Source organism: Sminthopsis crassicaudata, chromosome 1, assembly GCF_048593235.1.
Source record: "Sminthopsis crassicaudata isolate SCR6 chromosome 1, ASM4859323v1, whole genome shotgun sequence".
Lineage (NCBI taxonomy): Eukaryota > Metazoa > Chordata > Mammalia > Dasyuromorphia > Dasyuridae > Sminthopsis > Sminthopsis crassicaudata.
Window position 1 is genome coordinate 290,419,514 of NC_133617.1, and position 14,776 is coordinate 290,434,289.

General features: G+C 34.6%; 1 protein-coding gene across 1 annotated transcript in view; it reads left to right on the forward strand.

Moving 5' to 3' along the window:
• The window catches only part of STMN2 (stathmin 2), a 69,794-nt gene extending 58,382 nt beyond the window's left edge, over positions 1-11,412 (forward strand). Inside the window, exons 4-5 of the mRNA XM_074278947.1 lie at positions 356-547; positions 10,040-11,412. Of these exons, the coding sequence (XP_074135048.1) occupies positions 356-547; positions 10,040-10,099 (252 nt within the window). The 3' untranslated portion in view covers positions 10,100-11,412. The remainder of the gene's footprint in view (positions 1-355; positions 548-10,039) is intronic.
• Positions 11,413-14,776: the final 3,364 nt, after the last annotated feature.

Consider the following 14,776-nt stretch of genomic DNA (forward strand, 5'->3'; position numbering starts at 1 on the left):
GCTTTCACCCATTCTTCTTTGACCTAAATGGAATGTTGGCATCCAATGATTAATTAAAGCACTTTATGTTGCATAAATGCTTGACAGTAATGTCTAAAACCTAGTCAGCATAGTTTAAATGCTGCTTCTTTTAAGATAGCTTGCCCAAAGCAAAAATCCACAGCTGAAAATGTTCTTTCTCCAGTTAACCGTGTGCTAGCACAAAGCTCTGAGCAATACCTCACTGAACAACATTGATGAAGGAGTAGAGGGGTATTATTTCTCATAAAGCTCTCTCCATCCCAAGTTAATAGCTCATTCTTCTGACAGGTTTGCATTTGGATGATTGTCAGCAGGATGTGTTTTTCTCCCTCAGTCTCAGGAGGCCCAGGTGCTGAAACAATTGGCAGAAAAGCGAGAGCATGAGAGAGAAGTCCTTCAGAAGGCTTTGGAAGAGAACAACAACTTCAGCAAAATGGCAGAGGAAAAGCTGATACTGAAAATGGAACAGATTAAAGAGAACCGTGAAGCTAATTTAGCTGCTCTTATTGAACGCCTTCAAGAGAAGGTAAGTGGGGTATTATTCTTGTGAAAGATAAGAAGCTCCTAACTCCAGCTGTTGACGGCTAATAGAAGAAATCTTCTCAACTTCAAAGTAAATGAGGCAGCAGGCCTAAAGAACTGGAATAAATTCTGTCTCTTTTTTGTGTGTTTCTTGATGGGTTCTCATAAAGGAAATTCTTTGGGTGCTTTTGGTACTGGGAGATGTTTATGTTGCCTTGGAATACAGAAATTTCAGGGCCATACTATTGCCTTCTCCGAATCAAGTTGGGAAGAATAGGGAAGAGGAAAAGAAGAGATTCATTAACATAAGCAGGAACAAAGGTAAAAATTAGTCTGATGAAAGTATTTAAGTTTACTTTTATTATGCCCATTTGAGGCTCTGTTGCAAAGTAGGTAGAGTTGGCGTCAAAGCCAAAAAGACTGGGTTCAAGTCTCATCTCTAAAATATACTGGTTGGTTAACCATGAGCAAATTATTCAACCTCTCAGTGATCTACCAACTGTTTAAGGTATTAAGGTGCAGAGAGGGTGCCAATCTGCACTGATAAAGTAGAATATCCTCCCTTGAAATTACAGAAAATCACATCAAGTCTCTATGTCTATCCTATACCTAATTATTTTAAAAAGAATAAATTTAATATTCAGCAAAATATTTCCAAAAACTCTAGGATCACCAAACAGTGGGAGCTCTTTCTGTCTTTACCAACTGGGTTGCTAGGCAACCTTGAGCCAGCCACTTTTCTTCCATTTTGTTATCAGTTCAAATTGGAACTGGGATGGAAAGCTTTGGATGAGAGGTTGGAAGACCTCAAGACTCATTCTAGGAGAGCTGCAGAAGCACAAAACAGAGTAGTCAGTGTGGAACTTCCAAGCTCAACATAAAGCAACCATAGGGTACTTGGGAATGATAAAATTTCTCCTGTCTCAGTTTTCAGAAATTGTCTCATAAATTTTAGATGCTCTATCAATGTTAGATGGCACAGTGGAAAGGGCCAGGCCCAAAGTCAGGAAGATTCATCTGCCCAAATTCAAATCTAGCTTTAGATAATTGTGACTCTGGGCAAGTTACTTAATCCCACTTGCCTCAGTTTTCTCATCTGTAAAATAATCAGGAGAAGTGGCAAGTACTTTTGCCAAGAAAACTCCAGATAGAAGAATCATGATGAGCCAAAATGACTGAAAAATAAAACTTCAAATGGTTTTTTCTAATTAGCATTCTGTACTCTTTCTTTCTTGAATACATAATTTATACATGAAAATGGGAATTTTAGGGAATTTGGGACCCCAGATTTTCAATATTTTTCTTAGTATTTGACAATTGCTGAGTCAGAACCAGAATAAAATGTAATTGGGAAATATTTAACAAAATAGATAAGAATACAAGATAACATAGATAATTTCAATAAGGTTTTCTAAATTTATATGCAGCCTGGATGATCTACTCCTATTTAAGTTTGATATCACTGGACTAGATAACATCTAAGGTCACTTAAAACCCTAGATCTGTAATCCTATGAATTGAAATCCAAAACTTGGCTTGATTTCTCCCCCAGACTAATGATTGATATAGTGCTCTAAATATGGCTAGGTATTCAATTCATATTTTTGATTAACAGAAAACTAGAAATCCCTCAGAACCCAACCAAAGGAGCATGTATCTATCAAATAAAAGCTCCCTCATTAGATAAGCATTCTGTCTTTGGTGGGCACAATTTACACTGTAATATCTATTAGTTTTGTAGTTTCTTTTTCTTCCTCAAAAGGAAAATGTGACATGGCCTTCTACTTCATCTCTCTAGTCATATCACCATTCATTTAAATATTCAGTTCTTTACTCAGAAGAGACTCAGATTTGGAGGAAGGTAAATAAGAAGCTATAACATAAAGATTCCTTCTTTAAAGTGATTTTTGCATGTAACTTAAATAGAGTGACCTAAATAGTTGTACTCAGAATTGAAAATTATAGTTGACAAGTCACAGTTAGTAAACTCAAAAACGAAAATGAGATCAGACTTGCATTTGTTCTTAATGAATCCCTGTTGACTCAGCCATCACCTCCTCCTTTTTTAAATGCTTATAGATCATCTTTTAAATAATTCATTCTAAAAATTTACAATCAAGTAAAACTCTCAAGTCTGAATTTTAAAGGATTTGTTCATTCAGCATTTATTTATTAAATACCTAAGACATGTCATGCTTTGTGATAGTCATTAAAAAAATAAAGACAAAAACAAAAGTCCTGCCCTCAAATTGCTTACATTTATTGAAGGTTACATGTATGTAGGAAAGGAATACAATATGTATAATGACGATACAAAGTAATTTGCACAAGGATGACTCTAATAACTAGAAACGTTTCTAGCCACTGGAACTTCACAAGCAAGGAGGTTGACATGATCAAATCTGTGCTTTAGAAATATCAGTTTAGTAGCTATATTATGGTTGGATTGCATAGAGGAGAGATCCTGGGGCAGAGAGACCAATTAGAAGGCTAATGCAAAAAAAGTGAGAAGGACATGAATTTGGATTAAAGTGGCAAAAGGAAATGGAGGAAATGTGGAGAAAAAAATTACAAGATTCAACAACTAATTGTATGTTGGAATGAAAGAAAGAGAGAAGAGTTGAGAATCACTCTGATCTTGTAAACCTCAATAACTCGAAGAATGATGGTGCCCTAAGAAATTTAGAAAAAAGGGAAAAATTTGGGGAAAAAAGACAAGAAGTACAGTTTTAGTTATGTTGAGCTTGAGATGTCTTGGATCCCCTTAATTCCCTTTCTTGAAAAGTAGGGCAACATTTATCCATATCCAGTCCTTTGGCATTTCATCCATATTTCATAGTTCCTCCATAGCCATGAGCAATACTTCACCAATCACATCTTGTTTTTTTCAATCTTCTTGAATTTCATTCTGCTAGGCCACATGACTCAATGAGCTCAACTCCTGTGGCCTACTATGTTTCTGAGTTCTTTGGAATTCATATCCAAAAATCTAATATACATATCATACTAGACCCAGAATTTCCCACCTTGTAGATCTTAAGCTCTAAGATGGAAAGGGTCACCAATCCCCATAGTTTCCTGTAAAGGTCCGGAATTGTAAAGGTCTGATCGTCTCCCAGCCAGACTCTTCTTCCTCCAGAGTGCCATCCCAACTCTGGCCCAGACTTGACTAACTCCTTGCTCAATGTTGCTTCTTTTATCCTTCCAGAGAATGGGCGTGTGAGATAACTCAGGGGCTTGTGGGAAAAATACTTCAACCAATGAACTTGCTCCTCTTAAAGGTTGTGTAAAATCCTTGTCATATGTAAACTCCTCCTCAGAAGTTCAAAGGGGTAAACTCCCCTTAAAGGCTGGAACCAAAGGTGTGAACTAGAGAATTGTTAAGTACCAATTTAGCACTTAGTAAGAACCTAACAGTTTCCTTCATCTTTTTTTTACCACTCACTTCTTTCTTAATGATAAGAATTAGGTGCAAAATTTTCTGAGATGAAGCAGGGCAAAAAAAAAAAAAAAAAAAAAAAGAAGAAGAAAAAAAAAGAATTTATTGCATGCACTAATTTAAACACAAAGAAAGAGATGTTCTTAGATGAAAAAATGTTCATCAAGTTGAAGCCACCTGTTACAACACTTTACTTTTAATAATGCAAATTAATCTACAGTGACATAGGGAGAGAGGGGGATGGAAAACCACTGAACAGGCTACCCTTGAATTTTCTCTTCAAGAATGGGAGCTATTATGTGATCTTGGGCATTCATTTCATTTCTATTTGCCTCTGTTTCCTCAACAATAAAATGAGAATAATAATGGCATCTAATTCACAGTTGTTGCAAGAATCAAATGAGATAATATTTGTTATAAAATGGTATCTGACACATTTGTAGGTATTGTACAAATGCTTATTCACTTCTGAGATATGTATATTAGACATGTAGTTCATGGGTTGAAATTATTTGTTTCAATGGACCTAGATTAAATTTCTCACTATTTCCTCAGTGGTATGATAAGGAATAGCATTAAATATGACCCTCCATTCCTCAAAATATAGTGGCTAGATAGTACAATGGATAGAGCATTGAACTTAGAATCAGGAACACCTGCATTCAAATTTAACCTCAGAAACCTACTTAGCTGTGTGTCCCTGGGAAAATCACTTAAACTGAATACCTCAGTTTCTTCATCTATGAAAATAAAAGCACCTGCTTTTCAGGTTGTTAAAATAAAATGAGGATTTGTTTTTTGGATTTTGGCAGTTTTTTGATAACATTTTATTTTTCCAAATGCAAGGATAGTTTTCAATATTCATCTTTGCATAACATTGTGTTCCAAATTTTTCTCTCTCCCTCCCTACTTACAAGATAGCAAGTAATCCAGATATAGGTAAAACATGTACAATTCTTCTAAGCATATAAAATGAAATATTTGTAAAGCCCTTTGCAAACCTTAAAAAGCTATGTAAATGCTACCTGCTGTTATTATTGTTTAAATTATGAATTGAAACCTGACTAGGTTGAGGAACCTGTTGTTCCTCCTGAGCTCATCAGACCTAAGGGCTGCCAAGATGACCCATTTTTTATTTTTGAGGCAAACAATAGTTTCACCTTCAATGGTAAGAGGTACAAGGAATCCTGGCAGCTTTAATATAAGCTCTGAGCAAATTTACCAAGATTTCTTCCTCCTGTTCATAGCCAAAGGACATTTAATCTAAGTAATCACTTTTAGATGTCCTGTGAAAATGTTAGCAACTAAATGTTTGTATAAATTAAATGCAAAATAAAACAAACTATTTACTTGTAATTGTTCATTACACCTCTAATAATGTAGCCAATTCTAAATGGAGAACATTATAGCTGTTGTTATAGTGATAATAGCATCATATACTATGATATAGTAGCAATAATAAAACTAAATATTTTCTGTGAGAGAATAAAATGCAGCTATGTTTTCCCCCAAGAGATAGCTTTGAGCCCCATCCAGTTACCTCAGTTTTCTATTTATAATCACATATCCACAGTTAATAACAAAAACAGCAATAATAGCTTAATTTGAATAGTACTTTATAATGTATTATCTCCTCTGAGCTTCACAATAATCTTGTGAAGTAAAAAGTGTCAGTATTGCCATCACAGTGATAAGAAAACTAAAGCTGAAAGAGAAGTAAAGTGATCCACTCAGTGTCACCTAGCAATTAATTGAGAGCAAAGCTAGGACTCTAGTCTAGGCAATCATAGAGGATTTTAAGCTTTTAAAAGTGATTTATTTATTGTTTACTGTTTATTATTCCTAAGGCAATTTAGTTTATGACCATTCATGATACAAGCAATTGTGATCTTCAGAATATATGGATTTTGCAGATCAATGCCCTCTCTAATCACCCTGAGCTTGTAGTTTGAGCATGCAAGCAACAGCATGAAGAACCTTATTGATGGGAAGGATTTCTGTTAATAGACCATCTATTGAGTTGAAATAAAATCATGAAATTTTAAGAGTTGAAAGATCAATTTAAAGATCATTAAGTTCAGTGGGAATCTATTTTACAAAAGAACTGAAACCTGGAGGGGTTCTGTAATATTTTCAAGGTCACACAACTTCTTGGTGTTTAACTCAAAACCAAAATCCTAATTTGTTTGATTTTTTATTCTTAAGCCTAATGCTGTTGTTGCTGTTATTGTTTTGTATTAATTAAGCATTTTTATCAGTACAAAAGTTCAGTGTAAGATTCCAGATCCTTTTGTTATATCCTTGGGTTCAGATTATACAAAGGAAAATCAAAATTAGCTGTATTGTACCAACCTCTTTCATTCCATTGATGATAGAGAATAGATGAAAAGATAACATTAGCTATAACTTTGATGAGCTTTCTTCCTTTGTAATTGATCAATAAACATTTATTAAGTGATATATATACACACATGTGTATATGTATATGTGTGTATGCACGTGCACCTGTGTGAGTGAGAGAGAGGGAGAGGGAGAGGGAGAGGGAGAGGGAGAGGGAGAGGGGGAGAGGGGGAGAGGGGGAGAGGGGGAGAGGGAGAGAGGGAGAGAGGGGGAGAGAGAGAGAGAGAGAGAGAGAGAGAGAGAGAGAGAGAGAGAGAGAGAGAGAGAGAGAGAGAGAGAGAGAGAGAGAGAGAGAGAGAGAGAGATAAAGAAAGGGGTGGGGGGAAAGACAGAGGGAAAGAAGTATTGGTTATACAAAGATGAAGAATGAAACAATCCCTATTATCATGAAGTTTACCATCTTATGGGATCTATTCTTCATGTCAAATATTTTAGTAGAATCAAAGATTACCAGAGAAGATAATACTATTCTATAATTCCCTACTGGCTGCAGAAAACAGGTAGTAATGAGTGGGATAGTGGAGGGAGTTTTGCTCCATTTGAGATCATCATTTCAATTGTATAGAAATGATAATATAGTTCAGGATTCATCTCTAAAGTGGTTTGGTGAGAATTTACTACCAAAGGAGCCATAAAGTATATGAAGAAAAAGAAAAAAGTTATCTTGAAATTCAGATATATTTATTTATAGTCTGACCTTTTCCTGCTGTGTTTCTAGCTCCTAGACCATATGTGTTAATTCTCATGACAAATAAAAGTTTTCATTTTCAGCTAATTTACACCTTTGTAGGGGGGGACACTTCAAAATTATCAGAATCATGAAAGTTGCTTTCTTAATAATAATAATTATAATAATTATTACCTTTCAGATACTATTTCTTTCTGAAAACTGTGTTCATGATTGTTTATTTGGAGGCAGTTATTCCAATGATGCTTTAGTGTAGTGGTATAGCTCTACTAGCTAGTCTTTCACAAGGTTTGAAGACCAAGTCAAATCACCAAGTATTTATTAAGCACTTATCATATGTCTGTGCTAAGTTCTGAAAATACAAAAAAAGACAAAAAACCAAACCAACAATAATAAAAAAAAAAAAAAGTCTCTGCCCTCAAGTCCACAATCTGTGGGAGATATAATGCAAATAACCAGGAACAAATAAGTTATACAAAGGAAAAATTAGAGGCAGTCGATAAAAATAGGTGATTAAATACTCAAATCATTTCAATTATGTTTTTCTTTTTACAAAAATATAACAAAGCACAATAATCACTAATATAATACTTATGTCAATATTTAAATATAACAATTTAGAGCAATATTGTTAAATAACCTGATGCTTAGAGGCAATTTTATGGTTGCCCCTTCTGTCAAAAGCACTATTAATATCTATGGAGGTGAATGTAAGCTAAATGTAGGATTTCTTTTTTTCCTGAGGCTGGGGTTAAGTTACTTGCCCAGGGTCACACAGCTAGGAAGTGTTAAGTGTCTGAGACCAGATTTGAACTTGGGTCCTCCTGAATTCAAGGCTGGTGCTCTATCCACTGCACCACCTAGCTGCTTCTGGTAGTTCTTTTAAATCATAGGGAGTATGATTTCTGAGCTTAAAAAAGAATTAAATAATTACCATTGTTGTCAACTTAAATTTGGGGTCCTCAAAAAAGTTAATAATGGAATTCCTTTGTTAATTATAAAATAAACAGATTTCAGCTTTATTTGACATTACCTTCCTATACCAGTCCTTTCCCCTCAAAGTTAATAATGGAATTCCTTTGTTTGGAGTAGAAAGATGCCAAACTCAATAGGAAAACAATGATAGAAGGAGCAATGATAAGAGAAAAGATGATAACTGGGGAGTATTGTTGTTTTTGTTGTTAGTCGTTACACTTGTATCCAATTCTTCATGACACCATGTGAGATTTCTTTTTTTTTTTTCTTTTTTTTTTTTTTGGCAAAAATACTAGATGATTTGCCATTTCCTTTCCTAGTTCATTTACAGATGAGGAAACTGAGGCAAACAAGGTTAAGTGACTTGTCTGGAGTCACATACCCAATAATAATGTGAGACTGGATTTGAATTCAGGTCTTTCTGACTCCAGGATTAGTGTTTTACTTTAAAACAAATACCCTGATCCTAGAGTAATAGAATCCAAAGAAATGCTTTGGATTTCCTCTTGAACAATTGGAGAACAGTTGAATAAAATGTGACATATAAATATGCTGTTTATAATGAATATGATTATTAAAAATGGCTCTAAATATGGAGATTGTATATACACACACAAATATACATATATACATAGCATATGTATATATGTATGCTAGTAATAGCATATTAAAGTAATAGTGCTTTATTTATATGGCTACAAAAAAAGTAATTAAATGGAAAATCCAATAAACAGATGATTTCATGTAAGCATCCACATAAGAATAATCTATGAAAAGCATTGTTGACATTATTGATAACAGAATCATAGGATTTAGAACTGTAAGAACCTCAGAGATCATGCAGTTCTACCTTCTCAGTTTTAGAAAGGAAAACTAAAGCCCAATGAAATTAAATAAACAGCTTGTCACTTAAAGAGAAATGGCAATTCACTCAGCTAGTAGTAGTTATGACACAAGCATATGCAAATTATAGAAGACATAAATTTGATAGGTTCCTCAGAAGATAATATTGAATTGGAGGAAGAGAGAAGGGAGTTGTTAGACCATTTCCTAAATAAAGGGTTTATTTCTCAGCTTCTTCCTGTACTTAATTCATAAAACATATTCAATATACAGTTCCTAAGTCTCATGAGATCATTTGAATAAAGCATCATAAATTTATAGCTGAAATGAATCTTGGAAATTATCTAGTCCAAGTCCTCTACTTGATAGAGATAAGGCATTTGAAGCCTAGAGAGGTAAAGTTTTAAATGTCAGAATCAGAATTTGAACTAAATTACTTAGATTTCAAATCCGTTGTTCTTCTCCTAAAATTTACTATGAAATTTTATTAGTCCCACATTTTCATTTCTTCTGAAATTAATTAGATAAATGAGACAGATACATGTATTGAAAGAGTAGTATTTTACTTTCATATTTCCAATGTGGTGATCAAGTATTTTCTTGATTCCTCCTTGTAAAATTATAGCATCAAGAAACTGGAGAGAACTTCAGAAAATATTTATTCAGACATAGAACTGCAAGTGTGTTTAGGAAATTCTAGATCAAGGGTTCTTAGTTTTTGTATGTCATTGACTCCCGTAGCAGCCTGGTGAAAGCTATGGCCCTCCTCTCAGAATAATATTTTTATATTCATAAAAATAAAATATTTAGGATTAGAAATAAGCCATTTATAATGAAATACAGTTACCAAAACATATGCATATTTTTAGAAGCTCATGGATCCACTGTTATAGCCACATAATTATTATGTTCTTGGAGAATTTCTAAACATAGTATACTAGTGTAGAAAGGACCCTCAGAGAGCCAAACCCCTTCATTTAACAGCTAATGAAATTAGAGTTCAAAAAAATAAAACAACTTGGCCATAATCCCATGGATGGTCAATTGTCAGAGCTAAACATAGGAGCCAGATCTCTTGAATCCCCAGCCACTGGTCTTTCTGCTATACCATGCTAACTCATTATGACATTTCTCTCTTTGCTATTTTTCAGGAGAGGCATGCTGCTGAGGTCCGTAGGAACAAGGAGCTCCAGGTGGAACTGTCTGGCTGAAGATAATGGAGGACATAACATATCCCCATCTCTAGTAAACTCCCCTGCCTATATTATAATGGATCACGCGATATCAGTATGGGAAAATGTATGACATGGTTTAAAAAAAAAAAAGAACTCATTATAAAAAAACAAAAATAAAAACAATGCAGTCTCTTTGCAGAATGATTTGCTTGATGTTTAAAAAAACCTTGGATCTTATTTTGTAAATACTTACATTTTTGTTAAAAAATACAAGTATTGCATTATGCAAGTTATTTCATAATCTTACATGTCCTGTAACAGGCTTTTGATGTTGTCTCTTTCCACTCAATTGAATTTGCTAGGTTTGTTCTTTTGGAAGCTCCTCACGTCCAACTCCATTCCCAGCACTTTTCATTCCAACAGAATAATGAAGTCAGTAGTAGGTTATGGTGCTAGAGACCATTCATGCCTAATTGCCTAGAATGCTTCATAATCTCTGAGCTTGGTTAAGACAATAACTAGATCACAGGTATTGTGATTCCACCTGGAAACCATCCAAATAAATAGCTCTTTGACATTTGTATGCTCATAATCTATTTAACAGCCTAGAGACAACAGCATAATTTAAAGGACAGAAAAGTTGATAATCTTCACATTCATTTCTGCTTCAGCAGTTATGGGCAATAAATGTGACTTCAAATTTTAAAAAGGGATGGATGGAAAGACAACTGAGATTGACCTGAGAAGAAGCAAAATGCTGAATGTTTAAAAGTGCTGAACATGGCAGTCTAAATGGTATAAATACAGCCATAAAACACTCTTCATAAAAGTGGGCTTACTTCTCTAGTTTAAGTTCTTTTGATGGAATGAATTAATTAATGTGTCAGGTGGCTTATTTGTGAATGCCATGATTGATGATGTTCATTTTTATGCTATTACATATAGTACAAGTATATGATGCTACTGAATATTTTTCAACTTGGAACCTGTGAGCTGGTTGTTGCATTTAAGACATATACACATTTACATATACACTCCTACACACTGCTGACTTCCATTCAAAGCTGGCCTTTTCCATCAGTGTTAGGGGACCCTGCCTCATTAAAAAAGATATCTCTAACCATGAGGGCTGTAACAGTTAGAGGGCTAGAAGGGCACTTGGTGCCAACTACGGGACTCACCAAACACACCCACTCAAAAATATTTGCAGTTTTGAAGTTGTTTCCCCCCAACCCCACCTCTCAAAGGTTGCTGCCTGCATATTCTCCTCTTCATTAGTGCTATTTTCCTGTATGTCATTGTGAGCAAGCTGTGATTAATAAAGAATTGGGGTTCTGTGAACTGAAAAAGCTCTGGTCTGTTCTCTTGCTGCTCCAGTTGTGTGATAATCAAATAGTACATTTTCAAAAGGCAGCCAAAGGGGAAATGGATGCCCCATTGACTAAGTCACATTCCAGCTCAGCCGGAAACATGTCAATATATAATGTCTCTGCTAGAAGCCTTTTACCAGGAAAAGTTGATTATCAGTCTATCAATCTAAAAATAGTAAAGGCTTGAATGAAACCCACCAAGACTCTGACACATAATACTGAAGAATGTCATTTCCTTCCAGGTCTCACATAAGAATCCCATTAACACATCAATCAATCAACAAGAATTATTAAGCACTTTCTAATGATAGCTAATTTTTACATAGCAATTTTAAGATTTGAAAAGTACTTTACAGGGGCAACTAGATGGTACAGTGAATAGAGCACCAGCCCTGAAGTCAAGAGGACCAGAGTTCAAATCTGGTCTCAGACATTTAACTCTTCCTGTCTATGTGACCCTGGGAAAGTCACTTAATCTCAATTGCCTCAGGAAAAAAAAAAAAAAAAAAAGGAAAAGAAGAGTGCTTCACCTCTATTATCTAATTTGACCCTCACAACAACTCTGTGGGTAGGTGCTATTATTATCCCCATTTTATAGATGAGGAAACTGAAGCTAATAAGCATTAAGTCATATGACAGGATCTTAAAGTTTGTCTTTCTGTCTCAAAGTCCAGCAATCCATTCATTATGCTACTAGAGACTATCTCTGTGTGCCAAACAATGTACTAGATGTTGGACATTCAAATACAAAGAATGAAAATCCTTCTGAAATCCGAAGTCCAGATTTCTCAGATCTTCCCATGTTCTTATTGCCTTTGACCTAGATAGCTTTTGGAGGGGAAGAGACAGATTATATTGCATAGTCTTCCCTCATTTAAACCCAATTCTCTTGTGTGTCATGGTATCATCTCTCTGATATCATGGTCTTCTTTGAGAACAAAGGACAAAAAACAATAACAACAACCTTATTCCTGCATGTAAACATCACTATGACCCTGTAGATTGGAGTATTGCCTTGTAACAGGCATGTAGATGACCCCAGCAGAATTCTGGTTATTCACAGCTATGGATCTTAAGAGCTAAAGAAATCTTGTGCAAAAAAGCATAAATTATTATACAACATAAAAATATGAATAACTGAGTTTGTCCAGTTTAGGATGCAAGCCATTATTGTATCTATTTTGCAGCTAAAAATAGAAGCTCAAAGAGGTAAGCTTTCTTTCCCATGAATACACAATCTGTAAAAGACACCTCCTATTTCATTTACTGAGCTTCCTAGGGAAGGAGAAAGAAAGCAGGAGAGAGCACCAAACCTGTAAATTTTAAAAAGCACATGATCAATCAATCGGCCAAACTTTGCTGGGCTCCTGCTGTGTTTTCTACTTTGCAATCTGGGATAATATGAGCCAGTAAAGTTTAACCCTTAATCAAGAGGGGTTCTGGAAACCATGAAAGTAAATGCAGAGTTGTAAACAATAATAAATCCATAAATTCCCTCAAGCTCCTGAAACTATTCTTTGACCAAAGCCTTCTCTTTTTCAACCTTCACAATTACACAACCCTCAGCACACTCATCATCGACTTTAATTAATTTATGAAGAAATTAAGGTTTTTGGAAGTTCTTATATGTAGATAACCAGAGGTTATACTGGGATGGCCTTTGAAAGCTTCAGCAACAATCTAAAGGGAAGAAATTCTTCAACTTCAAAAGACCTAAAATTTCATCTTTGTGGGTATTTATTCTCTTCATCGCTATCAGTTTAAATCATCCTCTATTGGCCAGTCTTCTAGAACTCCATTCAAAACTTTTCCAGGACAGATAGCACATGGAAAAGTATGTTCGTGTCCAAAGCTATAGTAGAGGCAGGGGCAGGGAACTTGGGGGGGGTAATCAGGAAAGAAAAGCAACAGAGAAAGAAAGACATAACACAAGAAAGTCCAAATATACAAGTGGAATAATTTCAGGTCATCTTGCTGACATTGCCTTTACCAACTCAGTCACTTCCACACTATGATGGGAAGAGTATAAAGGAACTCAGTGGAGAAAAGAAAATCCTCTAAATACAATAAAATTTTAGTGATATAAATATACAAAGAAATTATTCTCATATTTCACAAGTGCTAATTTTATAAAACTTTTTTTAATCATCAATCATAGACTTGGAATAGATATTAGAAATAATCTAGACCAGGGATTATTAAGGTTCTTTGTGCCCTGGACCCTTTTGACACTCCAGAAAAAAAAAAAATCTCTGGAACCAATCTCAGAATAATATCTGTTGCCTACATTCATAATTGAAGGAAATGCTAAATTAAATTTAGTTGGAAACTAATAAAATAAAGGTGTAACTTTACCCCCTAAGTTCATGGACACTCTGGTTGGGAATTGCAGATCTCATCCAACCACTCAACTATGCCATTTATAAAAGCTGATACTGAGGTTAAGAAAGGGCAAGTTATGTCCAATGTCAATGTCTCAGAAAAAAAAAATCAAGAATCTGGTTTTAGAACCTAGGCCTTCTGAGTACTAACTCAATGTTCCTCCTCTATATTATACTGCCTCCCTTATCCCTCTTTTAGAAAAAAATGTTTAATTATCTCAAAGTTCTACATGGGTTGGTCACTAACAAAGAAATCAAATAATTTCCATAAAAAGGCATATGAATTACCAGGGCTGAATGCCCCTGCTAGTGACTCATATTGGATCTTTAGGGAAATCATTTGATTTCTTTTTTTAAACAAGGATTAGGGAAGCATCATCATAGAGAAGAAGAACATTGGATTGTAGTGTAGTTCCTTTAGTTGATTTCCTATATTTGAGGACTTTAATAAACTCCTCAAATGGATGAGATTGGATTAAATGTCTTCCTTAAGTTTCAATAACTATTTTTAATTCAAGATATAGAAAAGGTGATCATATACTTAGCAATATTGTTCAAAAGAAATATTTTTATAGTATAGGAAACTGCTAAGGTGGTAGAGTTAAATCTTCCTTAGCCTAATTCTAAAAATCCACCTCCTCATAACAATAAGAAATTTTGCAGAAAGATAAGATGGGAAACATCACAAAACAGAAACTGTCTTTCTAAGTAATGTGTCCCCATTACTTAATATAGTGTCTGGCACATAATAAGTGCTTAATAAATAGTTTATTAACTATGACATAAAAAACCTGAATACTTTATTCTAGGAAATAAGACAAAAATACTAAGAATTATTGAAAGTTAAGGGCAAAGTATTAATTAATAGACTAGTTTCTCCTGATTTCCAACACAGAGAAATTAGAAATGTCAAACTTAGTCACCAACAAATGTAGTGATTAAAGTTCAGTATTTCCATGTAA